At 35.3% G+C, this 23697-nt stretch overlaps 1 protein-coding gene across 4 annotated transcripts in view; it reads left to right on the top strand.

Moving 5' to 3' along the window:
- Window positions 1-23697, top strand: part of MAP3K4 (mitogen-activated protein kinase kinase kinase 4) — a 118033-nt gene that overhangs the window by 16661 nt on the left and 77675 nt on the right. For all 4 annotated transcript variants that reach the window (XM_063096870.1, XM_063096872.1, XM_063096871.1 and 1 more), the window contains exon 2: window positions 21467-21657. In XM_063096870.1, the coding sequence (XP_062952940.1) occupies window positions 21467-21657 (191 nt within the window). The remainder of the gene's footprint in view (window positions 1-21466; window positions 21658-23697) is intronic.

A 23697-nucleotide genomic window follows, 5' to 3' on the forward strand; every position in this document is an offset into this window, starting at 1 on the left:
ATCTATTTTTTTTAAATAAATTATTTTTTATTTAAGTTATTTTATTTTATTTTTTAGTATATTTATTTTTGTAGGGTACATGTTTTTTTTTTATATTTTTAATGTCTTTACTTGGCAAATAAAATGGTGGCAGCCTTGTATTGGCTGCCTTTCAACCTCCCTCCTCCCATCACACGCTTAATTTTGGGCTGTCATGTCTTGAACAAAAATTTGTAATTTAGAAACTTTCGTTAAACTCATTAATCTGAAGAAGTAGAATGTTAGAAGTAAATTGAGGAAAAATATTTTTGGAAATGCCAGAAACATTTGTCACAAAACTACAACCCCAGAACTGAGCTTTTACTTTGTGAAAGAAGCCCTTAGAGTTTTACTTGGCCTTTTGAATATCTAAGTGTTATTTAACAGAAAACAAAAAGGAATATGTGTATTCTGAGGAACGATTACTAAGAGGGGAGAGTAATTAGCCTGACAGTGTGAAAAGAATTTAAAAACTAAAACTTAACTGTACTGACTAGCAGTCAGTAGTAGGTCACTGCTTCAACCCATCTTATCCATCAAATCCCCTATCCAATTTATCCATTTTCCTTGCAGACTCATATATTGGGTGTCTACTATGTATCAGGCAGTGCTACTAATAGGTCTTGGGATTTTAGTGGTGAATAGAATTGACTGGTCTCTGCTTAGAAACCATGTCCTCTAAGAGCCTTGATTAGGCCCAGAGAACTTTGTGAGTTGGGGATCTCTCTACCCTCAGGTTTAGGTAGAATTAGGAAGGCCATGAATTTCAATTAGAGTCCACATTTGTGAAGAGGCCTTAATTTGTGTTCCTACACAACACCAGTAGCCAAATTTGAGGCTCCTTTATGCTTGAGGTCCAGACCAGATAGTCCTGCTGAACTCCTTGCCTCTTAAAGTCTCCATCCACTCTGAACATTTTCTGTTTCTTAATATACTGTGTTCTTTCTCAACTTTTTTTTTTTTTTTTTTGTATAGGTTGGTTCCTATACATCAGTTGCCATTTCTTCTCTTTTCTATTGGAGTCATTTCCATCGGCACTTCTCTTGTGATTATTTTCATACTTCTCCAGCCAGATACAACCTTTTTATTATATAAAGCCTAATATAAAGCATGCCCTCCCTTCAAGGAATTTATAATCTAGTTGAGAAGAGGTGAGATAATGAAACATTGTAATTCATGGTCTTGTGCAGAAATGGTAATAAATTTATATCTATCATCTACCTATGTGCCATCATATAAGGTATAGTATGTTGTTTTATATAATTATTACAATAATGTAAAAAAGATGTGCATTTTTAGATGAGGAAAGTGAGGCTTTAAGAGATGTATTAGTACAGAATACCAGGTCTCAAAGCTGTATTTGTTGTACTTGAAAGTCTGGTTCTCTATTTTATAGCTATCTCTTTAGACATAAATGTGAAAAGATGTCATGGAAGATTTAAATAATTATTACAGCAATAAGAGAGATCACAAGAATGATTAATTGCCAAGTAAATTATACAGGGGTGGGAAGAGGTCCCTTTAGGGTGGGGTGGGCATGATATCTTGTCTGAATGTATTGTGAGCATTTGTCATATTAGTAAAAATATTCATAATCATTTAAAAATGGCTCCATCATATTCCATTGTATGGTTATACCATAAACTATTTGTTATTACCAGTTTCTTGTTATCCTAGACAACACTGCAGGGAACCTCTTGGTATGCAACCATGTCTGCTCTCTTTGGAGTTTCCTAACTTGAAAGGATCTTGAACACATTTAAGGGCTTTCATATATATTATTAAAAATTTCCTTCTGGAAAGAGTGTACAAATGTATAGATCGTACAAATGTATAGATCGTATACTCTTTCTGAGTATTACCAAAAAGTGTTTGCTAATTTAATAGGCCAGAAAGAGCTGTCTTGTTTTAATTTGGGTGTCTGATTTCTAGCATAGGAGGAACAGTTTCTATGTTTTATTGCTATTTAAATTTATTTTGTGAATTGCCTTTTTGTGTTGTTTGCTCATTTTCTTGTTGGTGTCTTAGAGCTTTTCTTGCCAGTTTTAATGAACCTTTTATAAATTAGTGATAATATTTTTCTCCAGTTTAACTTTTAATGTGGCTCAGTTCTGGGTTTTTTAAAAAAAGTTTTGGAGTTTTAGACATTAACATATTTACATTTTTCCTTTTAAATTTTCTTCCATTTCTTTAAATCTAGAAACTCCAACACATGAAATTAAGTAAATAATTTCAGACTCATTTTCTGGAAAAATACCATACTCGTGTATAATATGATGTAGCCATTTAAAAATGATGTTTAATATTTTTACTAACATGGCAAATATGCTATAAAAGAGCTTGTAATACGGGTTTTATGTATTTTGAATATCACTGTAAATTTTATTCTAGTAGCCATCATGTAGTAGACGCTGAATAAGTATCAGTTGGTGGGATGAATTAAGCCAGTGAATTATCATTGGCATGACTTATTACTGGTTGTTGGCACCTCTTTGTATTTTCAATATACTCTTATTTTCTAAGAGTTAGTAAACTAAGAAAAGACAAAGCCCTTTCCTTTTAGGCTTCTCATGCAAGATTTCTACTCGTTTTTGCACCACTGGGTACTACTACTTACATACCTGGTAAGAGCTTTCTTCCTGGAAATGATATTTGAATGAGAATTAATGTAGAACCTGCCATAAGATCCCTATTTCCCAATGTTTTAATACAAGTAGGATTGCTTTCCTTTCAAATCTTGCTGGTTTGCTAGTGCTTTTTCAAATTAATTTTTCAGAATTTGAATAATAGGTGATTAAAATGAGTTAATTTTTTGTGCAGAGATCTGTACCATACAGTTTCCCAAATTTACTGCTATTTACAATTTCTTCTAGGAATAATGGGTGAGATAACCAACCCTTCTTTGTACTCGGGTGCGAAATCTTGTACCAATTTTAAAGTGTGTATATTTGAATTCTGGACTACCAAAAGCATTATTTCTCTAAGATATAAGAAAGTACTCTAGGGCCGACCCTGTGGCTCACTCGGGAGAGTTCAGTGCTGGGAGCGCAGCAGCGCTTCCGCCGCGGGTTCGGATCCTATATAGGGGATGGCCAGTGTGCTCACTGTTGTGATCCCCTTACCGGTCACGAAAAAGACAAAGACAAAAACAAAAACAAAACAAAAAAAAAGTACTCTAACCAAAATTGGAATTTACATGGAGAGTAAGAGAACTGTAGAATTAGGGATCTTGCTTTTACTTATTTTTTAAAAAAATAGCTTCATTGAGATATAACTTATATATCATATAATCCACTCAAAGTGTCCAAATCAATGGTTTTAGTGTATTCACAGATATGTGCAACCATCACCAGAGTCAATTTTGGAACATTTTAATCATCTCAAAAAGAAACCCTGCACCCTTTAGCTGTTGCCCACTCCTCATCCTACCCCTCTCAGTCCTAAGCAACCACTAATCTACTTTCTATATCTGTATATGTACCTGTTCTGAACATTTGTTATAAATCAAATCATATAACGTGTGGTCTTTTGTGAGTGGCTTCTTTCACTTAGCCTAAAGTTTTCAAGTTTCATCCATGTGGTAGCATGTATTGTATATACTTCATTCCTTTATATGGCTGAGTAATGTTCCATTTAATGGTATGCTACATTTTTTTAAAAAAAATTTATTCATGGACATTGAGTTGTTTCCACCTTTTGGCTATTGTAAATAATGCTGGTATAAACATTAATGTACAAGTTTTTTGTGGACATATATTTTCTTTTTTTTTGGATATGTACCTAGTAGTGAAATTGCTGGATCAGATGTGTTCCAAAGTGGCTTCACCATGTGACATTTCCACTAGCAGTGTATGAGGGCTCATCCTTGTTGACATCCTTGTCAACACTTGTAATTATCTGGGTTTTTGATTACAACCATCCTAGTGGATGTAAAGTGCTATCTGGCTATCTCATTATGGTTTGGTTTGCATTTCTGTAATGGTGATGATTTATCTTTTCAGGTGTTTGTTGGCCATTTGTGTATCTTTTTCTGGAAGATCCTTTCTCTGTTTTTTGTCTTTTTATTGTTTAATCGTAAGAGTTCTTTGTACATTCTTTCTTCAAGTCTCTTATCAAATATATGATTTGCAAATATTTACTCTCATTCTAGAGATTGTCGTTTTCACTTTATGTCCTTGATGCACAAAAGTTTTTAATTTTGATGAAGTCGAGTTTATCTGTGTTTTTCTTTTGTTGCTCATGCTTTTGTGACATGTCTAAGAATCCATTGACAAATCTGAGATCCTACAGATTTACCCATTTTTTTCTCTGAAGAGTTTTAGTTCTTACATTTAGTTTTTGATCCATTTTGAGTTAATTTTTGTATATGGTGTGAGTTAATGGTCCAACTTCATTCTTTTCCATGTGGCTGTTGTCCCAGGAACATTTGTTGAAAAGATTATTCTTCCCATTGGTCTTGGAAACCCTGTTGAAAATTAGTTGACCATAGACATTATAGCTGGTGTCTTAATTCTATTGCATTCATCTGTATCTGTCCTTATGCCAGTACCACACTGATCACTGTTGCTTTGTAGAAAATTTTGAAATCAGGAAGGTGAGTCCTTCAACTTTATTCTTTTCCAAAATTGTTTTGGTTGCCTTTATCTGTTAACCCCTTTTCCCCCCATGCCTAGAATAGTGCTTAGTACATAATAGCTTTTAGTAAATATTTATTGCATGGATGTTTTAATATAACAATTCTTCTGCAATTTGAGTGGAAAATTTATGTCGGTAATGGAATTTCCCTATTGCATCTAACTTTTTTTTCAACATTTTGTAACATATCTTAGTCCCCTCTTATTTGTCTCTGTTAATAAGAGTTTCTAGTAATGATATATATCATGGGAGTATATTGCTTTATTGAAGGTCCTGTGTTCACTGAAAAAAGAATCATAGAAGAGAAAAAAGAACAACAAAGGTCTTATTGATCAACCGACATGGTATTAAGCTATAAAGAAATGTTTCAACTCAATATAGTTAAAATTATTTTTGTAGAAGAGGGATACGTTTGTATAATTAAATATAAGTTTCAGAAATTGAGTGGCTTCTTGTCTTAATTAGTGTATTAGAATTCTTGTTTGGATGATCTCAGCCAAGTCGGAAGAATTTGGTGGCATACTCGTTAAAGACTTTTTCTCCTCAGTAGGAGAGATTGAAGTACTAGAACTGCTTACTGTTTTCTGACAAGTACATGAAGAATTGCCAGTTTCCAAGAATTATAGAAATTGGGGCCCAAACAGATTAAATTGCTACAAATAAGTGGGTTGAATTTAACTATCTATAAATATATCAACTTCCAAAATGAGATGACTTTTTACTTTTTATATTAATTTATTTTTGTTTTTAAACAAAATTTCCTCTCTGCTTTGTTTCCTAAAGGAGCTGCTGTGTAATCTTGTTGTAAAATATTTAGCTACATTGTGGAGTTAGTCACTTTGAATGTCAAGTATGACTTTTTCTATATATATGATGAAGTAGATAGTATATCATTTTATTGTAACACTAAAAAAACCCACAGAACAATTTTTTAGATTAAAAATATAAACATACTGGTTTTTAGTGATATATAATAAACTATTCCCATGATATTTGGAATAGACTTAAATATAGAAAAACAGTTTTCAAACATTGGGCCGTAGGCTGTACATGATGGTAATTGCTGAGACAAGGGAAAGAAGTAAGGTGAGCTTTATGATTACCATGGCTTTCTGCCTGGAAGCCTGTTCCAGACTCTGGTGCAGGGAGGGTAATCCCAGGCAAAGCAGTATGGTCTTGCAGAGAGGAGGGGACAGATTGGAGGTTGGAGTGACTGAGGCAGTTGGAAGATGAAGGTGGAGTTCTACATAAGGCCCCCTTGAGTCTTTGGTGAATAGATACACTTATGTAGGGTAGAAACTGCAAGATTATGCAAAGAGTGACTGGGGAGCTGTGAGCTGAAAGTTTCCCAGAGCTCACATAAGGCTAGGAGGCCTTTGAGTTCCAGGTGGTCAAAGTTGGAAAGTCTTTGTTGTGTTGGTCATTTGGGACACTGGACTTGGAAGATTCACAGATTAGTAGTCAGGCTAAATTATTCCTAGAGTAAAGGTTCCTCTGGAATTAAACCTAACCAAGCTTAAAAACAAGTCTTGAAAGGATAAAAAGGAATTGGAAATAATTTAACAGCCTGCAAACAAACAACATCTAATACTCTTCTTCACTTACTTATTTTTTGCGGTTGGCCAAACCCTTGACCTTGGTGTTATCAGCACCACACTCTACTAAGTAAGCTAACTGGCCAGACTACTCTTTAAATGAATAGAACTTAAAGCCAGATGACAGCATAAAATACATAATGTACAATATCCAGTCAAAAATTACTGGACATGCCAGTAAACAGAAAATATAACCTATAACCAGGAGAAAAATCAGCCAGTAATAGCAATCCCAGAAAAGTAAAAAATGATGACAGTAGCGAAAGTTGTTAAAATAATAATTATGTACAGGTATTTAAAGGAAAACGTGGATATTGGAGAAAAATAAAAGATATAAAAAGATCCAAATGGAATTCTGAAGATAAAAAATACAGTAAAAAAAATAGTGACCTTGTGCACATAGCAATAGAGACTGTGCAAATGCAGTTCAGAGAACAAACACTAGACAAAATGTACAAAACACCAGTGGCCTGTAGGATATTATAGGCAGTCAGCACGTGTGGTTGTGTTCTAGAAGGAGGAAAGAAAAGGGAGAATTGAAAAAATATGTATTTTAAGAAATAATGGCTGTAAATTTGATAAACACTATAAACCATAGATTCGAAAAGTTCAGTGAGCCCCAAGCAGGATAAACAAACCTATCAATGGAAAATCACTGCTTAAATCTCTTGTTTTTCCATAGCTTCTACCTTTGTTGTCAGTCTTATAAATAATGTTATTCTTATGTTTTTTTCTTCTGCTTTCATACCTCTGGTATTGTACTATAGAAACATTTCTCCTCTCATTCACCAAATCAGTTTCTTCCATGTTTGCTTAAAACTCTTTTAAAAGGCTTTGCCTTTATTGTATTTAGTCATAGCCTTGATTATGAACCACTTAAGGATTTTTCTAATCATTCTTAAGTTAACTGTGTTACTGAATTAAATGTTAATTTATTTTGATTAACCACCTTTACAGGACGCATGGGAGGACAGTGTCATTCCAAATATAAAACAACAGTATGCCATAAAAGATCAAAAATTATCTTTATTCGGTGAACTTTTTGACATTTTGATTTTTATAAGTCAATTTTGTGTAAAATCTACGTATGTGAGTGGGTGGGGTTAGGGGGTATCTCTGTTCTTGGCTAATGTGGCAGCAACCTTGTAGCTTAAATATTGATTTTAAATTAGTTATGCATCTGAGACCTTTATCCTTTGAGTATCTAATACATGTGAGGATGAGATATTTTGAAAAGAAAACCATGTTGAATGTGTGGCAAATATTATCTAGGTCAGTGCTGCTTAACCTTTTTTTGGGTTAGAGACTGCATTTGAGAATCTGATGAAAACTATGGACTTTGCTCAGAAAAATGTACACATGCACATAGTAAAAATTTACATTGCTTCAGGGGATTCATAATCCCAATGATTGAAATATAAAGTAATATAGTTTTGATACTGTAACTTTTTTTTTTTACATTCCCTATATTTTATACATGTTGCATTTTATTATATACTGTGAGATTTCTTTTTTGCAACTGTATGTGGTGTTTGGAATACGCAGGGCCTTTTGACCCCACATTTCCAGTAAATTTCACGTTGGCAGTATGTATTCAACCACAATTACCAATTATGTTCTCCTTAGTGAGAAAAACTATAAAATAAAAAATAGCTTTTATTTTTTCTTCTAGAATTTTTTAGTCCCATTTAAATTTTTTCCCAGTTTACATGTTTTTAATTAGTGTGAAAGTTACAGTTTTCATGAGACAAACTTTATTATGTGTGTGATATTATTATCTTTGATGTTGGGTGATGTTTTTCTTCTTAGATCTTAACTCGCTATTTTAAAGGATTTCATAATTCCTAAAGGCATTGTGACTCTAAAGTGAGCGATTCTTTTTCCTCTCTTGGCTACCAACTGGTGAATTGGTCTTGCTTGTTGGAGTAGTATAGACAGCATAGCTATTCAGGCTGACTTTAAACAGTTGAGATTTAAAGATTAAAAAGATCAAAGTAGTGTTAGAAAACTGTGTACATCTGTATGCCCGTCTACTAGTGTAAAGTGATATGGTAAATCCTTTGAAGAGAAAGACAGGTTCACTCATGTCCCTCTCCTACTTAATGCCCTTCAATGGTCACCCATTTCTATTAGGATAAAAGGACAGCATAGTCTGCCCACTGCCTGCTGCTCTGGGTGCTCTGGTTCATTCTGCCTGTCCTGCTTTAGGTCATTTTGACCTTCTTTCAGTTTCTCAAATGAGCCATGCACTCTACTGTCTCAGATCCTTTGCACATGCTTCTCCTATCTCAGCTCTCCCCCTCCCCACCTTTCTGGTCAATGCTTTCAGAGCTTTTAAGTCTCAGTTGAAATATTCGTTCTTTAAAGAAGCCTTCTTTGGCATAGTTCATGGCATAGTTCATGGCATAATTCATAGCTGCACTTTGTTTTTCCTTTTTTTACTTCACTGCTGTCCAATTTGGAGAACTGAACCCTTGACCTTGGTGTTACAAGACCGCGCTCTAACCAACTGAGCCAACTGGCCATCTCATAACTATAAATACTCTGGTGTGTGAAATTATATGCTAAATATCTAGTTCTTTCTATAAATTGAGAGCCCCATGAGGGCAGGAATGGTGGCTCTCTTGTTTGGTAATGTAATCCAGTTGGGTCGTTGTTGGATGAAATGAATGCATGGCACAGTTACTGCTCTTCAGAAGCTCGTAGCGTAATTTGACACACATGTGCACAGAGTGAGATTATGAAACAATGTGTATTTTCAACTGTAAATAAATAAACCAAATAATTAGAATAAAGACCCAAGAAACAAAAAGCCAAAAGTGAATAAAAGAAAACATACATTTAAAAATGTGTATCTTTACGGGCTGAGCCCGTGGTGCACTCGGTAGCGTGCTGCGCTAGCAGCGCGGCGACGCTCCCGCCGCGGGTTCGGATCCTATATAAGAATGACCGGTGCACTCCCTGGCTGAGCGCCGGTCACGAAAAAAACAAAAAAACAAAAAAACAAAAAAACAAAAAAAAAAAAATGTGTATCTTTTTCTCTTACAGAACATCCTGTTCCCAAAGGAAAAAAATTGTTGTTTTTGTCTGTTTTGTGTTCCTATAACAGAACTACCTGAGAATGGGTAATTTATAAGGAAAAGAGGTTTATTTGGCTTACGATTTTGGGACGGTTGCATCTGGCACAGGCCTCAGGCTGCTTCTACTCATGGCGAAAAGTGGCAGGCAGCCGGTGGGTATGAGCAGATCCCATGGTGAGAGGAAGCAAGGGGGGGGGAGGGGGAGGGAGAGGAGGTGCGAGGGTCCTTTAAACAATCAGCTATCACAGGAACTAATAGAGCGAGAACTCACTCACTACCCCTCCCCCAGGGAGAGCATTAATCCATTGGTGAGGGATCCGCCCCCATGACTCAGTCAGTTTCCAAGACTGCCACATTGGAGATCAAATTTCCACATGAGTTTTGGAGGGGACAACACATCCAAACTCCGTCAATTGTTAATTCAAAATTACTGTTCTCTAATTTAAATGGCCTGCTTTTCTGTCTTTCTAGGGGGAAGTTTTATGCTTTTTAGACATAAACACATACATGCTTACATGAAGTGAGATGAGACACCAGCCTGATTTGATGAGTGTTCTGTTGAAGGTGCTGTACATTGTTATTCTTGGAAGGCAGGGTGTAATTCTCATTCTTGGTAGGGAAGATAAGTAGCTATCTGAAGGATAGATGATTTGACTTAGACCATAGATTTGACATGCAGAAATAAGTAGGCCAGGCTGAATCCTCATTTTTTTTTTTTTCTCATTTAAATTGTAGGTAACTTGTTTCTCCAAGACTGAATTTAGACTCAATATCTAATCCAGGCTAACACTTTTATTTATAGGTGAGGAAATTTAGACTTAAAATGGTGAAGAAGCTTCACCAAAGACGTGAGCTCTAAGCAGACCAGAGAACTAGCTCTCTGAACTGCCAGTCCATCATCCTTTCTGGTCCTCCAAACTATTTCTTCAGCCAGTAGGGACCTTACTCCACAGGTGTCTGCCATTGAGAGCAAGCAGAAGTATCGCAGTGCACTAGGAATGCGTGATCTGGTGAAGATGGGAACAGCCTGGGCCTTGTAGTTCGATCAGAACTTCAGTTCTGGCCCAGACACTTTCAAGCTAAACAGCTAAATTACTTCAGCAGCCCTTTTCCCTGTTCTGTGATCTAGGAATTGTGCTGGCACCTGCAGATATCCTTAGGAAGGTTCAATGGGATAAGGTTTGTGAGCTGCTTGAGTACCTAGTATGTAACCAGTGTTTGATAATGAGTACCTCTCATTATCAATAAGAATTGGCCTTCTGGGCAAAGTATCCTTCCCTAAAATGGCCCTATAAGATTCTGGTAGAGATTAAATGAGATTATGTATGTTATTTAGCATAGTGCCTGGCAAACGGTTGGTACCCAGTACCTGATGGTAGCAATTACACTGTGAAAATGAAAACTGTTTGTTACTGTGTAACCAATTATAGAGCTGATTAAAACCTAAAATTTTATTCCTACTTACTGTTATTTTACTGGTTTTGACTGTTGACTTAATTTTGAATCTTCACATCTGCCAATCTGTCTCTTCTAGCTTTTTATCAATAAGGAATGATGGAGTTTACTGAAATGTTTCTCAGTCTTCCGTCATATGTGTAACACTTAAAATTTTTGCTGTATCTTTTTACCACCTATCTTGTTTTTTACTTTTTCTTTAAGTTTATTCTCTTTTAGGGAGATGTAAAGCTACACGATTACGCCAGTTGTTGGATTAGGGCTCAGACCCTTCAAACCCATTGTACAGACTGGGTCCCTAGACCCCTCACACACAGGTGTATGCTAGGTAGTTGGGAAAGATCCCAGAAGCTGTTGGCAAACAATAAGAGCTCAGTCCTCAGCAACGGCAGCAGCAGCTTACAGGCCTGGCAGTGATGTAAGCCTCATAGAGAGTCCCGGGGACACTGGCAGCAATGGCCCCCAGAAGCAGTAGTAGCCTCCCCATGCCCCCCCCACTGGCATCCCGGGGGTGGGGGGCATCATGGATCAGAGCCACCTGTTCTTTATACTTAAGTCTATAACCCAAGACACCTGGGTGCACATGCGCAGTTACATTAGACAACAACCAAGGAACACCTGGGCACACTTGCATATTTACATCAAATGCTCGGCAAGATTCTGAACGTCTGAGGGGCCCTGACCATTTACCTATATTTTCCCAACAGGCGGTCAGATTTATTTTAAAAGGAAACTTTATTATGACAGTAAATATGGAAAACCTAAATAATTTTGCCATGAATAGAAAATAACTATAATAATAAGTGACAAATTGTACATGTGCTTCCTAGAGTCCTTTAAATACCACATTGTGCAAATCACTGCACAGGTGGTTTTCGATTAGGCTGACCTGGAGCCATTAATCAGCATTTTTAGGTTATGCTTCTTCACCCAGCTCTTACATGAGGAACAGTAACTTTTCCGTAAGGCTGTATGAGTAGAACTTGTCATTTAAACAGGAACAAAATACACTAGTTATGACAGTTGTACAGACTCCACTTTTGGCACAGGGTCTTCTGTTAGAAGCTCCCGTAATGATTGTTAAAATAAGTAATTTTCAAGCCCCATCCCAAACTTTCCGATCAGAATTTCTAGTGCAAGACACTGAAATCTGTATTTTTAACAAGAAGGTTGGGAATTCTGATGAACATTCAGTTTTGAGAGTCACTTTTAAATGGCATTTTCTCATCTACTATTTAGAATTTTTACAACTGTAATTATCAGTTGTATTTGTAAAGAATTGTTTAATTTTATAATTTTACATTTTTAACTTAGTTTTATCTCTTAGTTTTTTATACCTGTACAGTAACACCAAGTTTATTCAGCACTGTCATAGAACTGTTCCATGTAATTAGTTTATTTTTAAATAAACTTTTAATTTTATAGTAGTTTTAGAGACAGTTGTAAAGATAGTACAGAGAATACCCATATACCCTATGCCCAGTTTTCTCTTTTGTTAAATCTGACATTACTGTGTACATTTGTCACCACTTATGAACCGATATTGACATATTATTGTTAAGTATACTTGGTACTTTATTCAGATTTCACTTGTTTTCCCCTAATGTTCTTTTCCTGTTCCTACATCCCATCTAGGACACTACCACATTAGGCATGTCTCCTTAGCCACCTTTTTGTCTGTACCAGTTCCTCGGACTTTCTTTGTTTTTGATGACTTTGACAGTCAGGTATTTTGTAGAATGTCCCTCAGTTTGCGTTTTTTTTTGTTGTTGTTGTTCTTGTTTTTCTTATGGTTTAACTGAGGTTATGAGTTTTGGGGAGGAAGACCACAGAGGTGAAGTGCCCTTCTGATCATAGCATATCAGGGGCACGTGCTTTCAACATAACTTATCACTGGTGATGTTAACCTTGATCACCTGGCTGATGTAGTGTTTGTCAGGTTTCTCCACTGTAAAGTTACTTTTTTTCTCCACCTTTCTGTACTGTTTGGGAATAAGTCACTAACAGTGCAGCCCACACTTAAGAGGTGGAGAGTTAAGCTTCACCTCCACAGGTGTCTATATAAATATAAATTTTTTCTGTGTAGGAGATTGGGCTCTTCTCCCATTTCTTTATCCATTAATTGTATCGATATTGGACTCACGGATTCATGATTATTTTCCAATACAACCTCATTTATTTTGTTGCTCAAGGTGTCTCAGCTTTGGTTAAATTTTAAGTTTTTGAGTTAGCTCCTGTGCCCCTTTAACATACCCCATTGTTTTGTTTTTTGAACACTTTCTCACTTGCTGGTACTATAAAATGCTTTAGGCTAATATTGTACTTTCTCCAAAATTCTCTTTTTTTGAAGAATAGTATTGGAAACCAAGATCTGGTCCCCAGATAAGAGAGCTCTTTCTGTGCTAATGCAAAGCGGAGGTGAGAGATTCTTTCCATTTGCCTTCACTGAAAACCCGGAGAATGTTTCATAAGCTTCCATTTCCTTGATTTATCCTCCCTGCAATTCGAGTTTGTGTTTTCAATGTATGATGTGTGTTGTGGAGCATATTTACAATGAACTAATTTTACATTCCAAAAATGAAAAAGGTAACTTGAGCTAAGGAAATCCAAGCAGCTCATTTGTTTTCTACAGAAAATGGCTCTTTAGTTATTTTATTTAAGAATGCCAGAAAGTAATTCATGATATAAAGTTTTTTCCACAAATAAATTCAATTTAGGGTAAGGAGTTGTTGTTTTTTTTTTTTTAGTATTTTTATTTATAAGAAAGTAGGAGGAGAACATAATTCATTCCTTTCATTTTGTTACCTTTAACTAAAATTTTGAACATTTTTCTTGTTTCTCTTTAATGTTTTGTGTGCTTTTGGCATCAGCCCGTTTGGTTTTTTTTCTTTCCAGCTTTGTCATTTTTTTTATTTTCCAAATTTCCCTATCTTAGCCCCACAGTTCTCTTTAAAGCCTAAAACAACCTTTTGAATGAATTATTATTTTATGTTGCTTTCCTTTGAATATTTTTTGGTTGGCATTGTATTCATACAGTGTATGCACAATAATACTGTTGCAATGATTAATGACACACCGATTATTTTCACTCCTTGTATTTCAGGGACATCCTCCCACCTGTATTCCCTGTTGTACTGCCCCTGTATAATCATGTGCGTCTTAAAGGGGTTTTCATGCAATGTTGATTTTCTTCCTGCTAATCTGTACACATATGATCTGGTATTTATTCTCAAAGCTTTGGTTGAAGATATAGATTTAGATACACTCACACATTTTTTGGAAGTATTATATCTGGTAAAAGATAAGAAAGCACACCTGAAAAATGTCTTATTCTTTGTGCCTGTTTTTAAGTACTTGACTATTTGCAGCAAAATTGTAAAAATAACAGAAATAATTACATTTGTCTTTTCACATATCTCATGTGTATTTAAATGCCTGAAGTATCTCTTTATTTTTTATTTTTTGTTTTAGTTCTTTTTGGGGGAGTCTTTTGGTTAACCAGAAGTGAAAGATAATTAGTATGCAGTCTTTGAAGTATGAAGTCTTTAAATTTTGTTATATTGTGTTTATATGGTTTTATAAGAGCTTGTTTCTGAAAGCCTTCATTTGAAAATACTTTTAAACAGCTTATAATTATTTTTATTTCTGGTGATGAGTAAAGATCCATATGGGGTGATTTGTCTCTCTTTATATATTTGTTTTCTGTCTTCTGGCATTTTGTTCTACTAAATTCAGCACGGATAAAAGAAACTTTGTATAAATTGGAGTGAAACAAAAGATTTATATAAGAAGATATAAATCAGGCAGGCCTAATTGATTCATCTACCTTTCTAGTACCTGACCCTATCTATTTCTTCTGTAAAACATACAAATTGATACTCACAGCATCATGAGTGCTTATGGCTAGTAGGCTACTCTGTAGAGTACCTATGATTTCTGTTCCCACCAGTTGAACTATGTGCTTGCCAAGAATTCCTGGTTTGTTCTAAATCTGTTTAGATCGAGTCTACTTTTTAATTGTAATTGCATAATTTAGTAGACTATCATGCATATCTATGAAATGTGACTGCAGAAGAGAATTGTAGTTTCTACATAAACTAATTTGGAATGCTTTGCAACGTTTCACTATAGGTGATTCACACGCAAAAGAATTGCCATCAAGTTAAGTATAGGATAGAACTGTTAAAGTTTATGAAGAAAAATTATGAAAATCCAGAAAAATTGCTCCACAAAGTCTTTAAACTCTTGATCTATTTTAAAGAAATTAAAAGTGGAAATTGTAGATGCTGCTTTGTACAACATCTGGTATGCCATGAAGTTGACTTTTAACTTCTATCAATAGACCCACACTAAAAGACAAGGCTGTGGCCCTCGTCAGAGTAGTGATTGGTTAGGTTTGAAGTGAAAATGAAATGTTTAAGGTTTGTATGTGTGGTAGTTATCTGTTACAGTGTAACAAACCTTACCAAAGCTTAATGGCTTAAAATAAAAACCATTTATTATCTGTCACGGTACTGAGCAGTTTTTCTGCTTCTTTTGGTGTTGGCTGCAGAGCAGGGGCAGTTGGAATAACCTCACTCACAGGTCTAGCAAGTTCGTGTAGGCTGTCACCTGGGTGCTCAGCTAGACTTTGACCTAGCTAGCTTCTCCATCAGGCAGCCTCTTCATCTAGCTAGGTTGGGCTTCTTAAATGGTGGCTAGCTTCCCATGGAGTACAAAGGTGGCCCTCTTAAGGCTTAGGCCCCAGACTGGCCCAGTGTCACTTTTGCAACATTCCGTTGGTTAAAGCAGTACAGGATCATCCCAAATTCAGGAGGATGTGATTATACAAGGTTGTGACTGCCAGGACACCAGGTTCATAAAGGGCCACTGAAGTAACACAACCACAGTATGTTACAATCTTTTTTATTTGCATGTTTCATTTTTAATGCTTTTAATATAAATTTTTAAATTAACTGGCCAACCGCAAGTCCCAGTGGTACTGGATAAGAAGACTTCTACTAAATCAAAGTGTTTGTAAGAAAACATAATAATTTGATTAAAAATTGTATTCTTACTGATGTGTGGGGGGATAGGGATATCAGTACGTGTTAATCTCATTCCAGAACCATTACTGCTTACTGTGTACCCTTTTACTGTCATTTTAAGTCATCTTGGCACCCAGGGTTACAGTATCACTTAAGCAACATTATTGTCAGAAATCAACCATCTTTAATTCTTGTAACCCTTTAGAAAATATATCTTAAAAATAATGAAATGTGATTGTATTTTAATAAAATTTGGATAATGATTAAATCTAAAGTATCAAAGGTAAAACTATTTTACTCACAGATTTGTTTATTCAACAAGTAGTTATTGAGCACATAATCTTTAGTAGGCACTGTTCTATACAGTGGAGAAACAGTGGTAAGGAAGACAGACAAGCCCATGTGGAACTTCAGTTATAGTTCGGGCAATACTCTCTTGTTCATTTCCATTGAAAATCTATTTTTAAAAAACCCTGAAGTTTAGTTAAAAAACAAAAGGCCTGAGTGTCTATCATGAAAAATAACTAAGACTAGCTAGGTTTGTAAAGACCTTATGTTCTCAATCAGTGCAGAAGTTAAAGAGTAAATGTTGAATAAGCTTGAGGTTTGGTAGTTCACCTGGAGGTTAGCTGATAAATGTTCAACTATAGGCTGATAATAAAGATCAACTAACTGATTAATAAATTGGCTCTTGTAATATGAACCAACCATGCAACATCAAACTTAGGTCAGCTCCCTTTGATTTGTACTACAGGCCAAGTAAGCTATTCAAATTCTTAAAAGAAACCCAGAAAATCCATCCCCTCTGCATACCACCCCCCTGTCCCTCAAGGGCAGAAATCTCCCTTTAATTATTACATAATAGAGAATAAATTAATGGGGAGGTGAAGGTGGAGGAGAGAACATCACACAGTTGAGTACTGTACTTTGTAAGTAAATAGAATATCTTTTTGTTTCTTAGGACATTGCTGAAGAATTTTTAATGAAGTTAATTTTTTTAAAGGGCTTTTGCAGAACCACAGATGTTTTTGAGCTCATTTAATCCAGCTTCATCATTTTACAGATGAGCTATTTCAGGCACCCTTATGGTTTACCTAATATGTCAGAGCAGAACTATTTAACCCTAAGTTACTTGAATATTTTTCTTGTTTTCTTTCCATACATTTTTCATTTAAAAACTACCAACCCCCCTTGGGTTGAGTTCAAGACATAATGTTTTTAAAGCTAGATTGTAGTGTAAAGTGAATAGTACTTTAGCAGGGTTTTGTTAAAACAATGAAACATTGTTTTATGTGACTGTCTGAAGTTTAGTACCAGAATGACATTTCACATTTGTATGCTTTTAAACACAAGTAAGGCAAATGTTTCAGAGCCACTGATGTAGACCTTGTATTACTTTCCTCATCCAAAATAATTGGTATCCATGTAAACATTCTGAACCAGTCAACTGACCACATTAGCTCATCTCACATGAGCTATTACAAAATGAGGTTTTGGATGCTTATGGTTAGTTAGTTGAAATGATGCAAGTTCTTTTGAACTTACTAGTATTTATTTTCCTAGGTTTTATGTATACATTTTATTAAAAAAAATAAACTTTTGCTTGATTTCTTCTTCCCCACCCCTTTATGTATTACTTCTCAGCTGAGGCTCCCAAACTGAATTGTTTTTTTTCTGACTGCTTTTAAATTTTTTCTCTTCATCAGTGGTTTTCAGCAATTTGGTTCTGATGTGCCTAATAAAAAAACTGGTAGTTTTCTTCTGCTTGGAGTTCTCTGAGCTTGTTGGATCTGTTAACTTGTGTTTTTCTTCAGATTTGAAAATTTTTAGCACTTATTTCTTCAGAGATTTTTTCTGTGCTACCCTTCTCTAGTTTTGGACTCCAGTAACACATATGTTATTGTCCCACAGGGTACTGGTGCTGTGTTCTTTTTATTCCCCTAAATTTTTTTCTCTTTATTTTGGTTAGTTTCTATTGCTGTGTCTTCCAGTTCACTGATCTTTTCTTCTGCTGTGTCTAATCTGCTGTTAACTGCATTGGGGTATTTCTCATTTTTGTTATATTTTTCATCTCTATAAGTTCCATTTGAGTCATTTCTGGGTCTGTTTTTGTTGGTTTTTCTCCTGGCTGGTTTGGGTCATAGTTTTCTGTTTCTTTGGTAATCTTCGATAGGATGACAGAAACTGTGAATTTTAATTATTGGGTGCTAGACATTTTAAAAAAATTCTTTTAATAACATTGGGCTTTGTTCTGACATGTAATTAAGTTACTTGGATGGAAAGTAAACCAATAACATTTCCAACAAGTGCGAATACCATCTTGACTGAGTTAAGTAAATCCTAAGAAAGTATTAAATATGCATGGTTTCACCTTTGTGTAGTGCCTGCCCTAAAATTCATTTTGAGTATGAATTACATGAATATAGTGGCTGATAGCATCACATGGCTTTTTTTCTAACTTATTTTCTGTGAGGCATAATTAATAAGGAGGAAAAAAATATATTATGTTTTGCCTTATTTTAATATGTTGATTATGACAGTATGCATCTTTATTTCAATGTGATTCTTTAAGGTTTGCTGTTAGAATAATTAAATAATTTGGAAATACTTTAAAGTCAGTAGTAGTTTATTGTGTCCATGTGAAGGTATGAAGACTAAGATAGATGACTTTTTGTTTTGTAATAGATGCAGGTTTGAAAACAAGAGATTGTTACCTTCTGTAGAATTATTACAAGGATTTATTCTTCCACTTTTATTTGGGGAGTGCAGCCAAATGAATTTTTCCATATGTGGGGAAGTAATGTGTCCACAGTTGTAGGACAGCACAACACAAATAAATACCTTTTTCTCTTTCCCCAAATTAAAGTCTTCATAAAGGTTAACTTTTTTATTACATGTGCTTTCCTAGACTCTTCTTATCTGCTAAAGAACAGGACTCATTTCTATGATATATAGATCAGACAAGTGTACTTGTTTGTTTATTTTTAAAAATCAACTCTACTTGTGTTTAGATCATGACTCTCCTTAGGTCAAGGGGGCTTGACATTTGTATCACAGAAGTTTGACATTGTCTGTCCCTCTTCAAAAAATCCAATTCCATGTTCACGGTGCTGTATGTTAATTCATTTATCTGCATAATATTGCTGGATACTAGTAAAACAGACCATTTTATATTTTGCATAGTCTTTTATTTCTATTACTTTGATTTTTTAAAAAAATCTTCACAATTAATTTTTTTAATCTTCATAACTGAATTTCCCAAAATATTTCAGAATGTAGACCTTACAAATTCTAAATTAGTCTTAATAGTTTTAGAAAGATTCAGTAATGTATGCATCACTCATCCAGGAAGGCTGGGACTTAGCCTTAGCTCCCAAATTCACATTCCTACTTACTGCAGATGGTGTGTTCTGAAAGAGTATTTATTTGCTATTTCATATCAACTCCATTTTTCTGTTTATTCTGGTAGTCCCTGCTATCTGGCTTTGATGTATTTAACTAACTAAATGTTTGTGCTATAGTTTTTTAGTGATTACCATTCTAACATAAGAAATATATTATTGTGGAAAAGCACTGAATGTTTGTGAGCACTATGCTGGAAACTACTGGAAGTACAAAAATGATAATGTACAAAGCCTTTCCTTACCATTCACTTTAAGTATAATAGTGGGGAAATTAAATAAAAACAAAAACCTTATAATATTGAATTTGAAAGAATTTAAAAGATGTTAAAAATGTTAAAATGGTTTCCAGTCCTATACCAGGCCAAACTCCAAAGTGCTGAGCTCTTAATGTGCAGCTGATGAGCAAAGAGCGCATGTTCTCTTAGTGCATGGTGAGTGAGCACAGTGACTTCCAAGGGCTGTGGTGTGAATAGTATCAGTCATTTAGCAGACCCTCATTATATTCTGACTTTTCTGTTAAGCATATATGATTGAGTTTAATCCTTATAGGAATGGAGTCTGAGTATTTATTATTCTTGTTTTGTAAAAGTGCTATGTAGAGATTTTAAATAAATTGTCCAAAGCCCATACAGCTAGTAGGCAGCACAGCTAGGATCTGAACATAGGTCCATCACACCACAAAGACTATGCTGTTAATCAAAGCCTGTGCTATTAATCACTAAATCATACAGAAAAGAAATAAATGACCTTGGCATTTATTGCCATGTCCTTTAACCAGCCAAATCAACTATTTTACAGTGAGTGTAGAAGAAACAGATATAAGAAATTTCAAGTTAACCAGTAAGTTATACTATTTGTTATATGGCTTTATGAGACTTAAATAATAAATGTAGTTAGCTTAAGGGACTAGGTAGGTGCATTTAAAATCTATTTCTGAATTTGCTCCCAGTTTAATTTGTTTTAGTTAGCTTTGAGAGCATTTATCATGCATGTTCTAAATTTGTAAAATTCTGCAGCATTTTTATTTTTCTAAAGATAATTTCTTTCCTGAAGTTTCATTTGTCAGTCTAATTTAATAATAATGGTATCATACACTTTAGAGTGGTTTTTCTTTTTCTATTATGATTTTGAAACAGCTTTGATTTTATATCAAGATAGAAATTACCAGGAAGAAAACTGGTTGTATACTGGATATAGTTTCGAGTTACATTTATAAATTATGAAGTGTATTTTATAAAGATATTCAGGGTGAGGTAGACTGTGACGATATATATTTGGAAAGAATTTCATGATTGATTCCTCCCAGTTCATTGTTTTAGAATTGTATTTATTCTCAGTTTGTATCATTAAATTTAATTTTGTTTGCTTTGCAAAAATTGAATTTTATCAAAATAGTGATATTATTTGGAGTATTGGCTGGGGATAGAGAATTGGCAGGCAGTGTTTCCAGAGAACAAGGTAATGAGGAATCGCATTTTGAACGTGAAAGAGAAATGAATTCCTTTTTCTTCTTCCACAGTATCCTTCTCCTGCACACCCTCATCTGAGCTCTGCACTGTGATTGTTCCCCCCACCCCCCTTTTTTTTATTACGTTAAAATACACGTAACATGAAATTTACTATCGTAACCATTTTTAAGTGTTCATTGGTATTAAATACATACATAATGTCTGCACTGTAGTTTTATCAGAGAACTTAGAAAAATTGACCTAGCTTACTTGATGAGCACTGTATGCTTTGCTGTGTGGGCCGTGGCAAGGTGTTCCTATACTTCCTGTTCTGTCTGTGCCCTTCAAAAAGAGAAAGGAGTGAGGTGCTGAAGTTCAGGGCAGGGCTGAACTTGCCCACTCATCAATTAAGCTTGTTAGTAGCTAGCACACAAATACAGTTTTCGTTCCATCTGATTTGTATCTTCTACTCTTTTGCTATTTTCCCCCCTGATCCGTAAGTTTTCAATTTTAAACTTCATGTATGTTAGAGTTCTATAGCTGTTTTACGTATCAGCTCAATCCATATGGTACTCCTTATTGTCCATGGTGAGAGCAGCAGCAGTCGCAATCATTCCTCCCTTTGAAGGAAAAGTTCTCCTTGTGAGTTTCCACAGGTAAGAGTATCAGAGAAGGATTGCAATGCTGAGGAGACATATACAAAGAAAAGTTTTACAAAGAGCTCTTTAAAAAATTGTAAGTAATTTAAATTTGAATTCACTTAATTTGTTACTGAATATTTTCTCTACTTATTGTCTTTTACAGGCAAGAGTGCACCTTGGGAGATTCCGCTTGCAAGGCTCTTGAATCTGATCCAGAGGACTTTTCAGATGAAACACATACAGAAAATCTTTATGGCACCTCTCCCCCCAGCACACCTCGACAGATGAAACGCATGTCAACCAAACACCAGAGGAATAATGTAGGGAGGATGGCCAGTCGATCCAACTTGAAAGGTGAGTCTTGTACTTAAAAAGACATGCAGGAGAGGGCATGGCACTTTTGGTACATAATCTTTATATAACATGTAGCTATTGATTGATACTTTCTAAAATAACGTTATTAATTCCTTTTATTTTAAATTTGATTTTAATGCTGCTTTTAAATTTTATTTTTTAACTTTTAAATTATTACCATTAGCAGTATTGTTAATAATAGAGATAAATAATTCTCCAAAGACAGAAAGGTTTGTCTTGAGTAATGGTTGAAGTCAGTGATGTGAGGCATGTGAAGATGTCAAAGAGGCTGAGTGTTTCCCAACATACTAATCCAAGATTGCTGCTGGTTACATGAGATATGTGACCTTCTGTCAATCTTTCAGTCTCTTAGGCTGAGATTTCTAGATTCTGTCTGTCTAGTAATGGTATATTGGGGGTTTGAGGAGAGATAGAGTCCGGCTTGCTTCCCCTGGATTCCTTAGCCATCTTGAGACCTCTGTTCTCTGCCAGTGACCTGTGGTGCTGCCTTTAGTGTGTAGGGCTTTGTTTCTCTCTGAGTCCAGCAACTAAATGGTACCCACAGCTTATAACCATGGTCAGAACCTGTCTTCTACTTGTCTTTTTGTTTAGGATCCCAAAGCTCAAATAATTAGTGCTCTGCTCCTGGAAGCTGAGAGTATTCGCCCTTTTTATTTCTTCCTTCCTCCTAGCAGGGCATAGCTGTTCTTCTCTGAGGTAGATGAGCTGAATCATGCTAAGCTACTGCCTCCTTATGCCCTACATTATTGCCTGGACTTTCAAGTCACCGAAACCTTATGGTTTTAGAATTTCCCTATTAATTTTAACAAACCACTCCTCCTAAAACAGATCACATAGCTTCCAAGAATTCATCCATCTATTGCTGTACAAGATATGGATTTCGTTCTTTATCTCATCTGAGAAATTTCTCCCTGTTGACTGCAAGCTCGGCAGTCTTCATGCCCTTTCCTTATGCCTCTTTGTTCTTCCTCTTTGGTCAACTTCCCCTCCCTACAGGTTTCTTCAGTATGTTGAACTCTCATGCTTGTAAGTTGGCATGTTTGCTCTGCATCCCCATTAAAACCCTTCCTCAAAAAAGGAGGACAAGAGAAGTGGGTTTCACTGAATTTTTTTGCTGTGTGAAATCTTATCCAAGGAGGAAAGAGTCTTTCTTTCCTATAGAAGATGATTCTTTTACTTTCTTTTAAAACTTTATTTGCAGTAGTATGTTAACCTATGGCCTATACTTACCCTTTTGGCAACTAATAGCTTTCCATTACAAATGGTCATCTTGAAAATCAATCATTGTCTGTTTTCTTAAAGAAATTTCTCAAATGCCTGCAGAAGTTTCTTATCTAAAGGAGATTATCAATGAAGTAATATCTACTGAATCAGTATTACTTAATAAGTATTTGCTTTGTAGTGGTAAAGTGAGAAGATGCCAGCAATACATCCTCTTTTTCTTTACTTGGTCCATTTTAGAATAGGAGTTGAGAGCACAATTACCTCATTCTATGGACTGAGAAACTGAGGGCCAGGGTTTTAAAGCAACTTCTTAAGGTCAGAAGGCTTGAGTTAGTGGTGGGACTGTTTTTATCAGTAGTTCTCATGATGCTCAATTTGGACTTTTTTCCTAGTACAAGCAGTAGGGCTTAAGCTTGTGTGAAGGTGTAGTACTTGAGTTGGCTGCCGTGTTTCTCTAATCAGTCAGACAGCCATTCGCCAGATATTTGTTGAGTCCCTACTGTCTCTGTGCTGTGTGAGAGATAGAAGAAAGAGGGAAAGTTGCCTTTTTTTTTCCTCCACAACTTTTTAAAATTGTTTATTTCATAAAATTTTACATCTGGAGGGGGTCTCAGAGGCCACTTACTCAAGTTCCTGCCAATTTTCAAATGAAGACTTTTTGATTTATATCTATCTGATAGCATACCTAGGACACCAGAATCCTTAATAACTTTTTTTCTTATTTCAGAAGATTACATGTTTGTTGTAGGAAATTTAAAAAATACAGACCAAAAGAAATGAAAATCACCTGTTAAG

This window comes from Cynocephalus volans, chromosome 5 (genome assembly GCF_027409185.1).
Source record: "Cynocephalus volans isolate mCynVol1 chromosome 5, mCynVol1.pri, whole genome shotgun sequence".
Taxonomy (NCBI): Eukaryota; Metazoa; Chordata; class Mammalia; order Dermoptera; family Cynocephalidae; genus Cynocephalus; species Cynocephalus volans.